This window comes from Canis aureus, chromosome 31 (genome assembly GCF_053574225.1).
Source record: "Canis aureus isolate CA01 chromosome 31, VMU_Caureus_v.1.0, whole genome shotgun sequence".
NCBI classification, from domain to species: Eukaryota; Metazoa; Chordata; class Mammalia; order Carnivora; family Canidae; genus Canis; species Canis aureus.
In genome coordinates, this window is record NC_135641.1 from 31045978 (window position 1) to 31065731 (window position 19754).

At 36.1% G+C, this 19754-nt stretch overlaps 1 protein-coding gene across 7 annotated transcripts in view; it reads right to left on the bottom strand.

Moving 5' to 3' along the window:
* Nucleotides 1–19754, bottom strand: part of IFT80 (intraflagellar transport 80) — a 123592-nt gene that overhangs the window by 54867 nt on the left and 48971 nt on the right. For 6 of the 7 annotated variants that reach the window (XM_077880148.1, XM_077880152.1, XM_077880146.1 and 3 more), the window contains 2 exons: nucleotides 18890–18979; nucleotides 17820–17957 (listed from right to left, as the gene is read on the bottom strand). The exons of the other annotated variant lie outside the window; for it this stretch is intronic. In XM_077880148.1, the coding sequence (XP_077736274.1) occupies nucleotides 17820–17957; nucleotides 18890–18979 (228 nt within the window). The remainder of the gene's footprint in view (nucleotides 1–17819; nucleotides 17958–18889; nucleotides 18980–19754) is intronic. 7 annotated transcript variants of the gene reach the window in all.

Below are 19754 nucleotides of genomic sequence, written 5' to 3' on the forward strand. Positions count from 1 at the left end.
TCAGCAGTTTAGTGCCTGCCCTTGACCCAGGATGTGATCCTAGGATCGAGTCCCACATCAGGCTTCCTGCATGGAGCCTGCTTCTCTCACTGCCTGTGTCTCTGCCTCTCTCTCTCTGTGTCTCTCATGAATAAATAAAATATTAAAAAAAAAAAAAAAGAAAAAGCCAGCAACAGCAGAATAAGTTGCTTTTACTTTCAGTCTCCTCCTCCTTCATCCTTTAACCCATCTGGGAAATATTCTCAGCTTTTAAAGATTTGTGATTAGACTGGGCCAATATGAATAATCCAGGATAGTCTTACCACCTAAAAGTTCATACCCTTAATCACATCTACAAGTTCCTTTTGCCTTTTAAGGTAACATATTCACAGGTTCTGGGGATTAGGGAATAGACATCTTTGGGGTCCTATTATTTGACGACCTACTGTGAAATTATAGCAATTTGGGGATTTTATTATTTTTTATTTTTAAAAAAGATTTTATTTATTTATTTGAATGAGAGCACACAAGTGAACAAGCATGAAGGGGGGAGGGGCAGAGGGAGAGGGAGAAGCAGAGGCCCTGATGAGCAGGAAGCTTAATGTAGCTGGACCCCAGGACCCTGGGATCATGACCCAAATAGACGACAGTCACTTAGCCGACTGAGCCACTCAGGTCTCAATTTGGAGATTTTTAAAGTTTTTTTTTTTCCCTAATGATTCAGATTCAGATATGAGCATGAATCATGATTCATTCATATATAAGCATGAAACACATGAACCAGTGCTTTTACCACTTTTTAGTAGTTTGGGGTTTGTGGTTTTGGCTTTCAAGAGGTTTATTCACAATTAAAAAGAAACTAAACAATAATCTCATCATGTTGTCACCAAATGGTAGTAGGATCTTGGTACTGTTCACATAGTATTGAATTATCAAGGATATCCAAAAGGAAACATTAAAAAATTATTGAACAAGTTACTTTTAGAAAGAAAAAAAAAATGGGCTTATGAAATCAAAGAAAATATGCATTTAATAGTCTATCATGTAAATTGTACAGAAAGCATTGAAATCATACAGGCATACCTTATTTTATTGCACTTCACTTTATTGCACTTTGTAGATACTACATTTTTTACAAATTGAAGGTTTGTGGCTATCTGCATCAAGCAAGTCTATTAACCCTATTATTCCAACAGTATCTTCTCACTTCATGTCTCTGTGTCACAATTAGGTAATTCTTGCAATATTTCAACATTCTTCATTATTATCATATGTGTTATGGTGATCTGGGATCAGTGATGTTATTATTGTAATTGTTCTGGGGCACCATGAACCATGTCCGTATAAAACAGCAACCACAACCCTAATCAGCTGGCAGCCATCCACACTAAGGCAAAACCTTCCACTAGCAAAAAGATTACAACTCACTGAAAGCTCAGATGGTGGTTAGCATTTTTTAGCAAGGAAGTATTTTTAATTAAGGTATATACATTGCTTTTTTAGACATAATGCTACTGTATACTTAATAAACTATAATATTGTGCAAACATAATTTTTATATGCACTAGGAAATCAAAAAAATTCAACTTGCTTGCTTTATTGTGATATTTGCTTTATTGCAGTGGTCTGGAACCAAGCCCACAAAATCTCTGAGGCATGTATGAATTAAGAAAAAGCAAGCTATTATTTTTTATGAATACTTCCTGATAGTATAAAAAAATTATACTGAGATAGAACTTTCCTTAGAGAAAATATGAACATCTTAGAATTCTGAAGGGAAATCCTTAAGGATCAATTTTAAGTTATTAAATCTATGGCTCCTAAACAGATGATACTGCAAATAATTAGGTATGGCCTAATGGTCTGGGAAAAAAAAATCTATAGAATTTCTTTAAAAGGGAAGGAGGTGCAGAAGGGAAAGTTAATTTAAAAATGATGAAATAAAAGGAAATAACATCTTTCCTTAAATCAAAATAAAGGACTTAAAAATTTTTACATGATTGGTATCTCTGGCATTGACTAATCAGAATGTGTAAATATTGAAATTTATTTTATGAGATATTTATATATGTAGGAAATAATATGAGAGAGATTTTAGAAGAGGAAATTGTACCACTTAACCCCCAAATGGAGGGTGGAAGAGCAATGACATATCGTGTATAAGGAGTTATAGGTGGATTGGTCCACATGTAATGGGAGCTTTTGCATGATTTTAGCATATGTATACCTAAAGAACATTTGTCAACAGAAGTAAAGTTCTGTACTTCTAGACATAGATAATTAAATTTAGATCTTTAGGTACTGAAATCAGAAAAAAAGCAAATTCAAATTTGTGCTTTGTGGTTAAAAAAAAAATCTCTAGTCATTAAAAAAAAATATTTGGGGGAAGCCTGGGTGGCTCAGTGATAGAGCACCTGCCTTCAGCTCAGGGTGTGATCCCAGGGTCCTGGGATGAGTCCCATATCCAGTTCTTTGTTGGGAGCCTACTTCTTCCTCTGCCTGTCTCTGCCTCTCTCTCTCTCTCTGTGTCTCTTATGAATAAATAAATAAAGTTAAAATTTTTAACTTAAATTAAAAATTTTTTTAATGTTTTTAAGTTATTTAACCAGAGAGGAAGTTTACTTTAACCAAGTTTAGTCTTATCCTAAATAAAGACAGACATATCTAAAAGTTCACCATTATTCTATTCCTTCTCTATTTTCCCATGATTATAACCTTTGCCATTAAATAACTGTTACTTCATTATCTGTTTACAAGCTTTGCACAGTGGCAGTACCGGAGCCAATGAGATTTATCCAAAGCACGATTATTGCTTATTATCTGTTTACTTATCAGTACTCCTTCCTAGAGAACACATATTATTCTTTGACTAGCTAGAGTATCATAAAGAGCTTAGACACATCAATATTTGTTAAATGAATGAATGAATTAATTAATGAATGAGTAAGCCTGTGTCCTTAGGAAAGAATTCCTTCCCAGAGCTCAACCATGACTTCAACCTTTTTAAAATTAAAAAAAAAAAAAAAAATCCAAGTAACAAATTAAAAGCCAAAAATTTAGAAATTTTAAAGTAGTCTTCTCAAAAACATCAACCAAACTGATTAAATGGACCATTTCTACTAATGACCTAGTCAAAATGTTGCAATATACATCATTAAGTTATTGTGTTAAGTAAATGTAAGTCATTAAAAACCAAAACAATCTGTTTGTATGATGATCCATTAAAATATGATATTTATATAATACCTGCTATGTGTTAGGTATTGATTTCTAGAAGATTAAAAGTTAGTTCTATAATAGAACCCTGATTTTGTTATGCTTGGTGAATTTCTCAATTCTGATAGCAGGGTCTCATACTGTAAAGGAAGGACAGTTCCTTGACCTGGCTTCTGGAAGATAACCCTGTAACCTTGTAGTCAATTCTTTTTGCTTAATGGTTTCTGCTACTTGTATCCAACTATAATAAAATGTAGAATAAGTATGAAATTATAGGGTCAGCCACACTTCTCTAGCACTACTTGAGTTTTTCCCATTTCTAGTATACCATGTGCTGTGCTGCCTCTTCCTATATAGCAACCTTATATCTACAACAAAGAAACAGGGCAGCCCAGGTAGCTCAGCGGTTTAGCGCCACCTTCAGCCCAGGGCGTGATCCTGGAGACCCCTGATCAAGTCCCATGTCCGGCTCCCTGCATGGAGCCTGCTTTTCCCTCTGCCTGTGTCTCTGCCTCTCTCTCTCTCTCTCTCTCTGTGTGTGTGTCTCATGAATAAATAAAATCTTAAAAAAAAAAAACACAAAGAAACAAACAACACCGTACTACTAGTTATGAAAGGAAGCAAGCAGTATGTCCAATGGCCATGGAAGGGATATCATAGAACGGTGCAGTTGAAAGGAAAGAAGCGATCACTTAGCTTAGCCCATTTAACTTCGTAAATTTATCACTGAAGTCTTAACTCTAGGGATCTACAACCATGTCAATACTACTTGTACATTAAAATACAATACAATATAGGGTGCCCGGGTGGCTCAGTGGGTTAAGTGTCTGACTCTTGATTTCAGCTCAGGTCATGACCTCAGGGTGGTGGAATCAAGCCCCCTGTCTAGTTCTGCACTTAGTGCGGAGTCTGCCCGAGATTTTCTCTCTATGCCCCCTCCCCCGCCCCTGCAGCTCAGGCTCTCTCTCTAATAAATAAAATCATAAAAAAAAAAAACCACACCATCACACTGGACAGCACAATACGGAGAACTGAGAATGCGCCTATAAAGGATGTTCCATCTAAGAAAAGAGACCTTTTTTCCCCTGTATTCTTCCAAACTGCTTAGGCATATAGTTCCCCACCAAGGAATCAAGAGATATGTATACTAAAAACCATGACTTGACTATAATAACTTACAAAAGTACCTCCCAAATGCCAACGTCACCCTTTTCTTTACTACTGCTATATATATATATATTTATAAATATATATAAATACACTAGTTTAAAAGAATTCTCAACAGGGATCCCTGGGTGGCTCAGTGGTTTAGCGCCTGCCTTCGGCCCAGGGCGTGATCCTAGAGTCCCGGGATCGAGTCCCACATCAGGCTCCCTACACGGAGCCTGCTTCTCCCTCTGCCTGTGTCTCTGCCTCTCTCTCTCTGTATCTTTCATGAATAAATAAATAAAATCTTTAAAAAAAAAGAATTCTCAAAAACATATCTTTAGCCAAGTTGGATGAATTCAATTCATAAAAGCAAATCAAGTTTAGGAGGAAGAGACGACAGATGCAAAGTTTCTCACATTTCTTTGTTACACTAATGATTTTTAAAATCAATATTCTCTCCCACATACCAGGAATTAGGAAATTGCAGGCTATCTTAAATTACATGTGTTGACATACATAATTGACAATGAGAAGTTACATATTGCAGTAAGACCAGTTACTAAAGACGATGAATCATTGCAATTATTGTAACTGAATGGAAGAATGAATGAACAGAGGGTCTTTTTATTAAAATGACTGCATATTTGCGAACAGAAGGAAAAAAAATATGGCAAAAGTTCTCTTATACAAGCAATAGCACCACCTGCTGATTAATAAAAGCAACAACATCAGTTAATTTTAAAATTTGGCCAAAGGTACTTATATATTCAGATTTTTTCCCTTGAATTCTGTTCCATTTAATATGATATAATACAATTCGTTAGTATATTCTGTATATTTATTTACAATAACTGATTTCATTTGAAAGTTTCTACTTCACATTATTTGAATCATGCATTTCTCAAAAATCAAAAGTAAAAATAAAATTTATTATGAAATCAAGGGAAAAATTATGGTACGATGACTTTTAATTTTTATTCCACAAGTAATTTACTTGTACCATAATTTATTTTACTAACCACTCAATAATATATATTTAATTTGTGTCTGATATTCCCTGACTACCCCACCTAAAATGACATCTTCCTTACCCAATCTTATTTTTTATGTCATTTATTATCATTTAATATATTATAAATTCATTTTGTTTGTTTGTGTATAGCTTTTCATCTGCTAGAATGAAAACTCTCGGGATCCCTGGGTGGCGCAGCGGTTTGGCGCCTGCCTTTGGCCCAGGGCGCGATCCTGGAGACCCCGGATCGAATCCCACATCGGGCTCCCGGTGCATGGAGCCTGCTTCTCCCTCTGCCTGTGTCTCTGCCTCTCTCTCTCTCTCTGTCTCTGTGACTATCATAAATAAATAAAAATTAAAAAAAAAATTTAGAATGAAAACTCTCAAGAGCAGGTATTTATTTTGTTTACTGCTGTTTCTTTAACACCTAGGGCAAGTGCCTGGCATATAATAGACTCTCAAAAAATATTCATGAAGGAATCAATGAACATGAAAATAGATGAACAAATGAATATGCAATGCATCTTTAAACTTCCTTGAAAGGATAATAGCTCTGTTAAAGTTTCAAGGATCTTGATAGATTTTGCCAAATTATACTTGAGAAAAGTTGTACCAATTAATACTCCTTTTGTTGCTTTTTGAGGAGGCCCATTTTCCCATTTTTCAATGAGTGGAAAATGGCATTATACTGTGATTTTTATTTGCATGATGCATGATGAAGAGACTGATCATATTTTTGGGTTCTGGGGGGCATTTACAATATACCTCTCTTTTTTTGCTCATGTTCTTTAGTTCAAGATTTTCTATTTGATTCCTTTTCTGTAATTTCTCTTTATTGATATTTTCTATTTGTTCAGACCTTGTTCTTTTGGTTTCTTTAAGACTTATTTATTTTATTTCAGAGAGAGAGTGAGTGCACATGGGGGGTGTGGGGTAGAGCAAAGAGATAGGGAGAGAGATAATCCCAAGAAGACTCCCCGCTGAGCATGGAACAGGATGTGGGGCTTTGATCTCACCATTATGTGATCATGACCTGAGCTGAAACTAAGAGTCAGATGCACAACCAACTGTGCCACCCAGACAGCCCTGGTTTCTTTTTGATCTTTACCTATGGTTTTCTTTAGCACTTTAAGCATATTTAAAGTCTTTATCTAATAAATCCAATGCTAGGCTTCCTCAGGGATAGTTCTTTTTTTTTTTGTAAATAGGCCATACTTTCCTGCCTCTTTTGTATGCCTTGTAATTTTTTGTTGAAAATGGATGTTTTGAATATTATAACATGGTAACTCCGGAAATTAGATTCTCCTCCCTCCCCAGGGTTTGCTATTGTTGCTTTCTTAGGGCTACAGTAATTTGTTGTTTTTTTTTTTAAGATTTCATTTATTTATTTGAAAGAGAGAGAAAGCACGAGCAAGGGAGAGGGGGAAAGGGAGAGGGAGAAGTAGACTCCTCACTGAGCAGGAAGCTCAACTCCAGGCTCGATCCTAGGACTCTGGGATCGTGACCTGAGTCGAAGGCAGACGCTTAACTGACTAAACCACCCAGGTGCCCCTGAAGAACTTTTTAAAAACCTGTAATGGGCAGCCCTGGTGGCCTCAGTAGTTTAGCACCACCTTCAGCCCAGGGTGGGATCCTCGAGATCCGGGATCGGGTCCCATGTCGGGCTTCCTGCATGGAGCCTGCTTCTCCCTCTGCCTGTGTCTCTGCCTCTCCCTCTCTCTCTCTCTGTGTCTCTCATGAATAAATAAATAAAATTAAGGAAAAAAAACCTTTATTGATCTGTACAATTGATAAATAGTCATTAAGAAAAGATCACACTAAACAAAATCATATAAAGAAGGAAAAGATGACCCAAATATAGTACTGGGTACACCTTTATCTGCGTAGTTAGACATATGAGTATACAATTTTATACAGGTGGAATCACAGAATAACATGTTCTCCTATAAACGTGGTCTTTTCACTAAATAACCACGGATATCTTTCTAGGTTATTAAACATAATAGCTCTTCCCTATTTTAAATGAATTAAGGGTATTCCATTTTAGGTATAATCAAATAATAACCTGAGGAATGGATAAACAAAACGTGTCATATTCATATATTGGAATATTATTTGTTCAAAAAAAGGAATGAAGTACTAATATATGAAACAACATGGATGAACCTTGAAAACATAGTAAGTCAAAGAAGCTAGTTCACAGGAGGCCACATACTGTATTATTCCATTTATATGAAATGGCATGAATAGGGAAATCCATAGGAAAAGAAAGGTGATTAGTAGTTGCCAAAGGCTGGGAGTTGGGGAGGGAGAAATAGGAATTAATAGTAAATGAGTATGCGATTCCTTTTAGAGGGGAGGAACATGTTCTAAAATTAGAGTGTGGTGGTCATACAACCCTATGAATACATTTAAAAATACTGAATTGTATACTTTAAATGTGTAAAATGTATAAAATATAAATTACGTCTCAAAAAGTTGCTTTAAAAAAAGCAGGCAGAAACTTAAGAAGAGACAATGGATGAAAAAAGGAAAATAGTATTGAGTGAATTTCCATTTTTTACGACCTTATATCAGAGCAGACCCTAGTTGGTGCCAAGCATTGTGGCTAAACCTCAGATAGAAACTTGCTGTCACTGACAGAGAAATCAGAGGATAAAGTTCAGGCTGATCATGCAGTTGGAAACTAAGGGGGAAAAATCCAAAAAGAGAAACAGAGAATTCATCTTTCCTCCAGAAAGAAGACAGAGCCTGAAGTCTGAGTTCAGTCAAGTTAACTCCCTGTTAACAAACACAGAAAAATCAGTGCTCTTTAGTGAAACATAACAAAATCCAGACTCATTACTATGTATTGCTCACAATGTTCAGAATACAATTCAAAATTACTAATTATACAAACACACAAGAAAAATGGCCCAAGAGAAAAGGCAATTGGTGACAAAATGCTAGAATTAACAGAAAATTATTTTAAAGAACCTATTATAACCAAGGCCTAAATGGGAAATATGATTTTTAACATATTAATAACAGAAAATCTCAGCAAATAAGAACTATGAAAAAATAACCAAATGGAAGTTCTAGATGTGAAAAATATAATATGTGAAATTAAAACTCACTGGATGGGCTTATGAAAAGATCAGAGATAATGAAAGAACTACTAAATGAAGATAGATCAACAAAAATTATCCAATTAGAAATCTGAGGAGAAAAAAGATTGGAAAATTTTGAATAGAGCCTTGTTGACCTGTGGGATAATATCAAAGGTCTAAAAAAATTCACAACTGTATTCCAGCAGGGAAGGGAAGAAAGAATAGGACAGGAAAAAATGTGAAAAAATGGCCAAAATTTGCCCAACCTAGGTGAAATCATAAATTTATATATTCAGGAAATGTACAGAAGCCCAAACAAAACAAATACAAAGAATACTATACACTATCAAACTGCTGGAAACCAAAGACAAAGAGAAAATCTGTAAAGCAGCCAGAGCTAAATGCCACTTTATAATCAGAACAATGATACAAAGAGTTATTTTTTATCAAAAGGACCAAAAGAAAGTGGGAGAATATTTTTAAAGTGCTCAGAGGAAAAAATAAAACTCTGTCAACTCAGAATTCTAAATCCAGTGAAGATGTCCTACAAGAATGAAATGGAAACAGACATTTTTAGATAAACAAAAAGTAAGAAAATTTTTAACCAGCACATGTATACTGAGATACACCTAAAGGACAATTTTTAAGCTGAAGGCAAATTATATCAGATGAAAACTAGAATCTTCAGGAAGCAATGAAGAGCACTAGAAACGCGGAACATGTAGGTAAATATAAAAGACCACTTTTATTGTCTTAATTTCTTTAAAATGATTATGACTTCTAAAGCAAAAATTATAACATGCTGTGTGATGTAATACTAATAATAACTATAGCATAAAGGAGAGGTAGATAAATGGAGTTATATAGATACAAAGTTCTTATATTTTACACAAAATAGTATAATATTAACTCCAAGTAGTATATGAGACAAAATAAGCCTCAAGTAATGCCCATTCTCTCTGGGTAAAGGACCAGGTAGAAGGGGGCCCTGGTAAGCTGGAACCCTTTTGACATAACTACCCTAACTCCAGGCACTCACCATGAAAGAAGCCATGGCACCCTCTCCACTAGGCATGGTATGCTGTGGAGACAGCGGATAGAACGCTATGAAACATTCCCACCCTGTACTCAAAGAGCAGAGGTCACACCCCTCCTCTTCCCTACATGGTGCTGCCAAGGCTATGAGGTAGATCTCAGTCAGACCATTCCAGCCCTACAATACTGAAGCAGTGGTCCTCCCTGATCAGCACTGCGAAGACCAACAAGTGGGACCCTGTCTACCATCCCCAGTTTGCACTAATGACAGGAAAGAGGCACCCAGCTCCTCTCAATAAGAGTTGGAATAGGATTATGGAGTGAAAGGGAGCCACAGAAAGGTGTTAAAGCTTGAAGTCTGTGTATGAAGCCTCTTGAACCCCATCAAGCAGCTCATACATGCAACCCACTAGAATCAACAAAGTAACACTATGACAATTGTACTGCAGTGTGGAAGAAATACCACTTAGGTTTCAAATTTGCCTTGGGGTTAAAAACAGGGCAGACCAGAATAGCACTGCAACTGCTTTAAAAATGAAACTGATATCTCAACCACAGTCCTCAAAAGTGAAGCAGGACATGGGTTCTCAATCGATACAGGTAACTAACTGCCTGACTAAAGAGAAGCTATAAATAGAAACCAGGGTTATATATCAGCTTAGTGAGAGTCTTTTTAAAATATCTAATTTTATAATGAAAGTTAATGGCAATATTAAATTTATTGTATAACAACTGAGTTAGAGTAACATATCTATTCATAAAAATATAAAATTTCTGCTTTTTCATCATAGGGAATATAGTTGATGGTATCATAATAGTACTGTATGGTGACAGATGATAGCTACACTTGCAGTGAGCACACTGATACATACGGACTTGTCAAATCTCTATGCTGCACATTTGAAACTAATGTAACACTGTGTGTCAACTATACTTTCATTCAAAAATCTCCTTTTCTGGGGCAGCCTGGGTGGCTCAGCGGTTTAGCGCCGCCTTCGGCCCAGGGCCTGACCCTGGAGACCCGGGATTGAGTCCCAGGGCAGGCTCCCTGCATGGAGCTTGCTCCTCCCTCTGTCTGTGGCTCTGTCTCTCTCTTTCTCTCTCTCTGTGTCTCTCATGAATAAATAAATAAATTCTTTAAAAAAATCAGCTTTTTCAATATTCCTGTCATCAATCTAGTTACATACTTGCACAGTAAGAAAGGTATTCAAACCAAAACCTAATCTATCATTAGCTACCTTCAAGCATTTGAGTTTGTTCCTCTCCACTAGAAATATTAAAAGAAAATGTTTTAAAAATCGTATTTTTCTACATTTAATATTTCTCAGATAACCAGAAAGTTTACATTACCATCATTCTTTGAAGCTTATTTTGTAAAATTACCATCTAATTTTTGTCAAGGAAGCCTAGATAAGAATTTTTAATAAAATGTTAAGAAACACTGCATTCAACTAAAATTTGTGAAGAGCTCTCAAAATAGAAATCTAATAAATATGTAGTAAGTGCTGGGGTACATATCATTCCTGAGGACCAGATTCTTATATCTAATATTGAAATTCTTCCAAAAACTCTGGCTCTGGATAAATGATTACTACTACTTAAACTTTCAGTTGCAGGTTATGAGAGAAAAAAAGAAATGAGCTACATTTAAGAGTAACATTTCCAGGTTGAAGAGAACATCTACTTCCCTCTTAAAAGAAGCCTTAGCAGGTCTTTTCAAGAGATAAACAAATGTGTGAGAAAAGCATCCAATATCAGCTGACTGAAATTTTTGGTTATTTTTTTTTTAAGATTTTATTTATTTATTCATGAAAGACAGAGAGAGAGGCAGAGACACAGGCAGAGGGAGAAGCAGGCTCCATGCAGGAAGCCCGATGTGGGACTCGATCCTAGGACTCCAGGATCGTGTCCTGGGGGAACCGCTGGGCCACCCAAGCATCCCTCAATTTTTGGTTCTAAGTTGATATCACTTACTTGTTAAGTAGAAAAGATGAAGAATCTCAATAAGCATTGCCTTCTTACATTTCATCACACTAAAATGCCTTGATCCTCCAAATAGATTAGTTCCCATTTCTAGGAACAGCCTCCTAGTAAAATGTATTGCAACTGTAATTAAATAAGTGTGTAATCAATCCTTTAATATCTATCTTAGTAACAAGAAAATAAACTCCACAGGGGCAATATCCACTTGTTTTTGTTTTTATTTTTATTTTTATTTTTTTTTTTTAGATTTTATTAATTTATTTGAGAGAGCATAGAAGGAGAGGGAGAAGCAGACTCCCCACTGAGCTGAGAGCCCAACACGGGGCTCAATCCCAGGACCCCAAGATCATGACGTGAGCTGAAGATAGATGCCTAACCAACTGAGCCACCCAGACAGCCATTTTTCTTTTCTTTCTTTTTTAAATTTTATTTGAGAGAGAGAGAGAGAGAGACTTGGCATTTATTTTTTTAAAGATGTGCAGAAAGTACTTATACAGGTAATTTGGTTTTGACTCAAAATGCTTACAGCATTTATACCTTAGGAAAGAGAATTATTCCTCAAGAAACATGTAATGATTGCATAAAAGAGTTCCAAGTAATTTTTGTGAAAATATGCAAGGTAAAAATAAAAACAAATCCAATGAATTCCCATTGACAATTCAATGAATATAAAAGCTCCAATGGTATTTACAACTAGTTATTCTGGGTTAGTTTAGAAAATTAGGAGACAATATAATCACATACATTATTCATATACTATAAACTTTTTCCCTATAGCAAAATGATAAAGAGTATAGATTATTCTTGAAGACTAGATTTTTACAATATCTAATACTGAAATTTGGCCACGGAATAGCCCCTGGGTAAATGATGACTACTAGTAATTACACAATTTAAGTTACAGATTATGAGAGAGACAAAATATTATATCCCCAAAGTAATTTTAAATGAGACAGATGCTAAAGAAGAATCAGACGAATAAGTTACATGAATTTTTTAAAAAGAAACTTAATCTTTTCAATTAGACTACTCTTTTGGTATCATCTTCATTATCATTTCTTCTTTCACCTCCAAAAATAAAGCATTTGTTCTATAATAGGCCAAGCATTAACACTTTCAGAACTCAGAAGGAATAATCAAACATCTTACACGTTTTACTTAAATATTCCCTGAAGTGTGGTCTGAGGACCACCTAATAAAGGTAACCAGGGAACTTCTTAAAAATACAACTCCTTGGACCTCATTCTACTGAGATTTTGGTTCATCACATTGTAAATAGGGACCCCAGAATATATAGTTTAGCAATACCCAGGTGATACTTATGAACACTGAAATTTAGGTAATTTGATTTATCAATGTAATGACTGCACAGGGATCTAATAAAATATATCACACAAAGCCAGTACAAATTATATCACACCATTTTTCTGCCCCTGGAAGCCACCGAGTAAGCATCGTTAAAGTCTCCCGTCCCACCACCGTCATGTCTAAGTCAGAGTCTCCCAAAGAGCCTGAGCAGCTGCAGAAGCTCTTCATTGAGCTTTGAAACAACTGATGGAAGTCTGAAGAGCCATCTGGAGCAATAGGGAACGCTTACGGACTATGTGGTAATGAGATCCAAACACCAAGCACTCCAGAGGCTTTGGGTTTGTCACATATGCCACCGTGGAGGAGGTGGATGCAGCTATGAATGCAATGCCACACAAGGTGGATGGAAGAGTTGTGGAACCAAAGAGGACTGTCTCAAGAGAAGATTCTCAAAGACCTGGTGCCCACTTAACTGTGAAAAAGATTTTTGTTGGTGGCATTAAAGAAGACACTGAAGAGCATCATCTAAGAGATTATTTTGAACAGTATGGGAAAATTGAAGTGATTGAGATCATGACTGACCGAGGCAGTGGCAAAAAGAGAGGTTTTGCTTTGTGACATTGATGACCGTGACTCTGTAGACAAGACTGTCATTCAAACATACCATTCTATGAATAGGGTAGCCTGAGTGGCTCGGTGGTTTAATACCGCCTTCGGCCCAGGGTGTGATCCTGGAGTCCCAGGATGGAGTCCCACGTCAGGGTCTCTGCAAGGAGCCTGCTTCTCCCTCTGCCTGTGTCTCTGCCTCTCTCTCTCTCTCTCTCCCTCATAAATAAATAAAATCTTTAAAAAAAAAAAAATACCATACTGTGAATGGTCACAACTGTGAAGTAAGGAAAGCCCTATTGAAGCAAGAGATGTCTAGTGCTTCATCCAGCCAAAGAGGCTGAAGTGGTTCTGGAAACTTTGGTGGTGGTCATGGAGGTGGTTTGGGTGGGAATAACAACTTTGGTCATGGAGGGAACTTCAGTGGTTGAGGTGGCTTCGGTGGCAGTCGAGGTGGTGGTGGACAGGGTGGCAGTAGGGATGGCTATAACGGATTTGGTAATGATAGAAGGAACTTTGGAGGTGGTGGAAGCTATAACGATTTTGGCAATTATAACAATCAATCCTCAAATTTTGGACCCATGAAAGGAGGAAATTTTGGAGGCAGAAGCTCTGGCCCCTATGGTGGTGGAGGCCAATACTTTGCTGAACCATGAAACCAAAGGTGGCTATGGCAGTTCCAGCTGCAGCAGCAGCTATGGCAGTGGCAGAAGGTTTTAATACTGCCAGGAAACAAAGCTTAGCAGGAGAGGAGAGCCAGAGAAGTGACAGGGAGCTACAGGTTACACCAAATTTGTGAACTCAGCCAAGCACAGTGGTGGCAGGGCCTAGCTGCTACAAAGAAGACATGTTTTAGACAATATTCATGTGTATGAGCAAAAAACTCGAGGACTGTATTTGTGACTAATTGTATAACAGGTTATTTTAGTTTCTGTTCTGTGGAAAGTGTAAAGCATTACAACAAAGGGTTTTAATGTAGATTTTTTTTTGCACCCATGCTTTTGATTGCTAAATATAATAGTCTGATCATGATACTACATATATGTGTCTTTAAAAAAAAAAATTAAAAAAAAAAATTATACCACACCATAAAATGCTATCCTCCGGCCAGCAACCCCGACAGTAAGGTATTCAAATTGAAATCCAGGTAATTATTCTTGACTCCTCCCACTTTTTTTTTTTTTTTAAGATTTTATTTATTTATTCATGAGAGACACACACAGAGAGAGAGGCAGAGACACAGGCAGTGGGAAGAGCAGGCTCCCGGCAAGGAGCCCGATGTGGAATTTGATCCCGGATCCTGGGATCACGCCCTGGGCCAAAGGCAGACGCTCAACTGCTGAGCCACCCAGGCGTCCCTCTTCCCACTGTTTATAGCAAGAGTTTATCTCCTGAACCTGCCCACTTCTTCCCATCCCCACTGCTATTCCATATTATTCAGGACAACATCACTTACTTGTACTCTGCAAAAGCCTCTATTTAGCCATCCTGCCTACAGTCTACTGTCCCTCTAATCCTGCTGACCTCAGAGTACACATCCCTAAAAATGCAAAATCTAATAAGGTCACTACTTAAAATGGACCAGTGGCTCACTACTGCCTGAGGATAAAATCCAAACTTTTAATTTTTCTAACAGACTATAATTCCTTGTCTTTACATGTTCTGTTCCCTCTCTTGTACCACTGTTCCTTTGATACCAAAGCAATATTTCCAATATTTGAATATTACCATGTTACTAGCCACCATCCATGGCTTTCTAATCACTAACATACCAGTTTTCCAATTTGACTGTTTCAGCTGTTCAAAGGAAATCTTATATTGGATGCTTAAATAATAAAACTGATTAATGCAGAGCTTTTCTGGTTGCCATTGGAGATGACCAGGAGGCTCAACCCCCTTACCTCCTTTCTACCCTATAGCAACTTCTAAGAGTGCTTCCAAGAAAGTAATTCAATATTTTTTCTTAAAAGATTTTATTCATTTATTCATGAGACACAGAGACACAGGCAGAGACACAGGCAGAGGGAGAAGCAGGCTCCTCGCAGGGAGCCGGATGTGGAACTTGATCCCAGGACCGAGATCACTCCCTGAGCTGAAAGCAGACATTCAACTGCTGAGCCACCCAGGTGTCCCAGTAATTTGGTTTTTAAAACCTCGACTCTCTTACGTGGCAAACACAGATCTGGTCCAAGAGCATGTTTTCTGCACAAAGGTACCATACATGGATACCCAAAAGTTCCTTCTGACTGCAACTCTCTTCCCTCAACTTTTCTCCTTGAAGAACTACTAATTCTTCAAGCTTCAGCTCTCCAGTCAATATTCACAGGCAGAATTAAGCTCTGCCACACCTTCACAGTGCTTGCATAAAATAAACCTCCTGTATAGCATTTATCACATTGTACTATGAGTCTTATAGCCTGATTCTCTACTAGATTGACAACAACTTGAGTAAAAATCTTTACATCTCTCTATCCCCAGTTTCTAAAATACTCTCTGATGAATAATATACATATGATGTCTATTGAATAAAAGAAAAAAAATATATAAATGTTAATCTCAAGTCCTTAAAAAATTATTACAATGTCTTCAGTCTAATCAGTGAAATAAGGTAAAAGAAAAATCCTTTTCCAGAATAGTTAACATTCTAATAATAGGTTTGGTATTTAATGAAATAAAACTTTATTTTTAAAGATTTTATTTATTTATTCATGAGAGACACAGAGAGAGAGGCGAGACATAGAGGGAGAAGCAGGCCCCTTGCAGGGAGCCCGATGCAGGACTCGATCCCTGGACATGGGATCATACCCTGAGCCAAAGGTAGATGCTCAACTACTGAGCCACCCTGGCATCCCTGAAGTAAATCTTTAGTTCAGTTATTTGGATTAATCCAATGGCCCACATTCTTAAATTTTTAAATATTTCCATAAAAATTGTAATTTAAAGATTATTTATTTTAAAGAGAAAAAGAGAGCACACATGCACAAGCAGGGGAAGAGGGGAGAGGGAGAAAGAGAATCCTCAAGCAGAACGCTGCTGAGCTTGGAACCAACATGAGGCTTGATCCCAGGATCCTGAGATCATGACCTGAGCTGAAACCAAGAGTCAGATGCTCAACTGACTGAGCCATCCAGGTACCCCAAGATGGGCAATTTAAAATTATCTTGCTTAAATTGATTTATTAGTGAATTATTGAGTATCTACTGTGTTATATAGATGATAGAGAACCATTAAGCTAAGGGATCTTACAAGCTATCTAGGTAGTCAATAATAATGTACATAAAATGAAAATGGAAAATGTAAGAATGAATAACAGTCTATTTAGAATCATTGCTGAAAAATTAGATGAAAATGAGATTGTGATAGAACATCTTGATGTTATAACTAAAAAAAGAAGACCTTACATAAGAGGAAGTTAGAAAAAGAAATACCTATGGAAGCTATCAGGAAAGGAAGTCAAACAGGAGATAGGCCTTAAAGAATGGATAGAATTCAGTTAAGACAGTGGTGAGAGTAATCCATGAAAGGAAATGTTGAGTAAGGATGTTAGTAAGGATCAGAGAAGATTCATGAGCCTGATGAGCAGAGATACAAATTAGGGAGTTGTGGGGAAAAAAGACTGAATGGATTTTATGGCATCAGCGTTCAGAGAGCTTCTAAAACCAGGAAAAAGACTTCATATTTTATGTGATAGAAAACAAGTAACCAGAAAGCTTAATAGATCATTTATAAAGCTTTAATAATTCTAAATTAATTGTCTTATTTTGCATTCGAGGAAAATAAGCCACAGAACCATTATGTGATTTCCTCTTAGTTAGGAATAATACAGAGTAACCCCACTTATCATTCGGTTGCTTCTGGAACACTTTGATGAAGTAACTCCTCGTTCAAGTATAATGGGTAAATGCAGTTGAGCTTGGCTATTTGCCTAGGTTCTAAACAGAATTTGTATCAAGAAGGGCATACTCTCTTGTGAAAAAAAAGTCCTTCATGTATTCAAACATGAATTCTTGACAAAACCCAACTCCTTTGGTTTTAAAATAATCATTTAAAAAATTTACTAATTCCATACCAAAAACAAGCAAGAAAAATTTCTCTATTAAATATATTGACAGTTAAAAGAAAGGTTTAAAAACTGAACTCTCCATATTGATTGGGTATAAATTTTAATACTTTAACTACTTCACCATCTTAAATCATGCTTAAAATAAGTATTCCAGAAGGACAAATAATAGAGAATGTACCCATTCTTCAAATTGAACTTAAAGAGTTTATATGGTCCCATAAATCTGGAATTGATTGAACCAGTATATTCAGAAGACAAATCAGAAAGATGCAGTCAAACACATTCACTGAAAATATTTTTTAAAGATTGAGAACCAGGTGTGTTGTGCATAGCCACATTTATGACAGCACATCTGTGGTTATTCACCGTCATAGCTTACCCCAGTTTTATCACACAAGCGTAAAGTATGAAACGATCCAACAGCAAATAATTCTCCATCTGGAGCCCAGGCAACTGAGGTAATAGGATGCTCATGAGGTAGTGAATTGTACAAAGGGCGGCCATAACTATCCCATACCTAAAAAAGTATATTTAAAAAAATCTTTTATAATGGTTGTCACATTATTACAAACAAGTTTGCCCTACAATAAGGTATCAATTAAAGATTTAGAAATCATCACTTTATAATAGTAGTAAAGTCTTTACTATCATACAAAAGCTGTACTCTTTAAAACTCAAGTATCTCAAAAAAATTTTATACCATTGTATAATTTTCCAATTTCACTAAATCTTTGATTAATCATATAGCCTACACATTGAGTCCTTTTAAGTTTAACAATAGTTTTGAGATACTCAGTTTTTTGCTTAAAATTTTTTGCTCAGTAAGTGTTCTATCAACTTTCCCTATAAATATTTATTTCAATTAAATTTCCTCTAATTTCAGTTATATTAAATCTTATTTTTAGTATAAATTATTTTGGTCTGAAGCTGAGCAATGTTTAATAAATCAGTAAGATTGATTTCTAAAACTTCAACTGAGTTGATTTAAACCGTCAGTAAAACTAGGAGTTTTATTTATGCTCCTACTCATTAAATCAAATTCTATAGCTAGTGAGATAGGTCAATGAGAAAGTCAACACCTTAAAATACTACTTAAAATTATAAAATAACAATTTGCCAAAGTATTAGATTTAAAAGATAATAGCTAAAGTGAAAGACTAAAGAATATTCTTATATGCTAAATACTTTTCAGCTAAATTAAATTTTTTTAAAATTTTTATTTATTTATGATAGAGAGAGAGAGAGAGAGGCAGAGACACAGGCAGAGGGAGAAGCAGAGGGAGAAGCAAGCTCCATGTACCGGGAGCCCGACGTGGGACTCGATCCCGGGTCTCCAGGATTGCGCCCTGGGCCAAAGGCAGGCGCCAAACCGCTGCGCCACCCAGGGATCCCCCCTTTTCAGCTAAATTTAATTCTTTCAGCCAGGTGATATATTCAAACATCACATACCTTATATTTACAATCCTCACCAGCAGACAAAATTAAATCATTGACAGAGTTCCAATCTACTTTTAGAATAATGCCATCATGAGCTTTCCACTATGAGAAAAAAAAAAGAAATTAAATATAACTTCAAGAGCACTGAAAAGTTTTGGGGTTTTTTGTTTGTTTTTTGTTTTTAAGAAAACACATTTTGAAAAAAAAAAAAAAAAAGAAAAAGAAAAGACATTTTGCCTCTCTAATGATTCTCTTGTCCTGTCCTTGGAGATTCCTATCTTCCTTTCATAGCTGTTATACATAACCTTATCTGTTTGTTTCATTTCTAATTTAAAGTAATGAAAACACTTAGCATTATGACATCTACTATATAGCTTTACCTCCTTATAAATCTCCTCAATTGCCTGGACTCCAGATGGAAAATCTCTTGCTATTAAACTATTTATTCCAAGCTTGATGTGTGTGTGTGATAACCCTGGACTGAATCCAAATCTTGCTCTCTTTTATAGCTGATCCAATTAAAGATAATGCTTTCATTCTTATTTACTAATTCTTTTCTTTTTAAAAAACTTTTATCACATGACCATCTTCCTTAGTACTCTGTTCATTCTCTTCTGCATATTTTCCTAAGCCTCATTCTCTTTACCTTCATGTCTCTAGTCACTGAACTCTGTAAGACACCTCTGCTGCATTTACCATATAACAAAAGGATGTTTTCCACAGATATGTACATATTCTATACATATATATATAGAATGCATACATATATATATTACCCAGAAACTGGCAATCTAGAATGTAAGCATGGATCCCTTCTTGCTTTTAAATACAATCAATTCATTTAGCACATGAATTTTACCATGTTTAGGCAGAATAG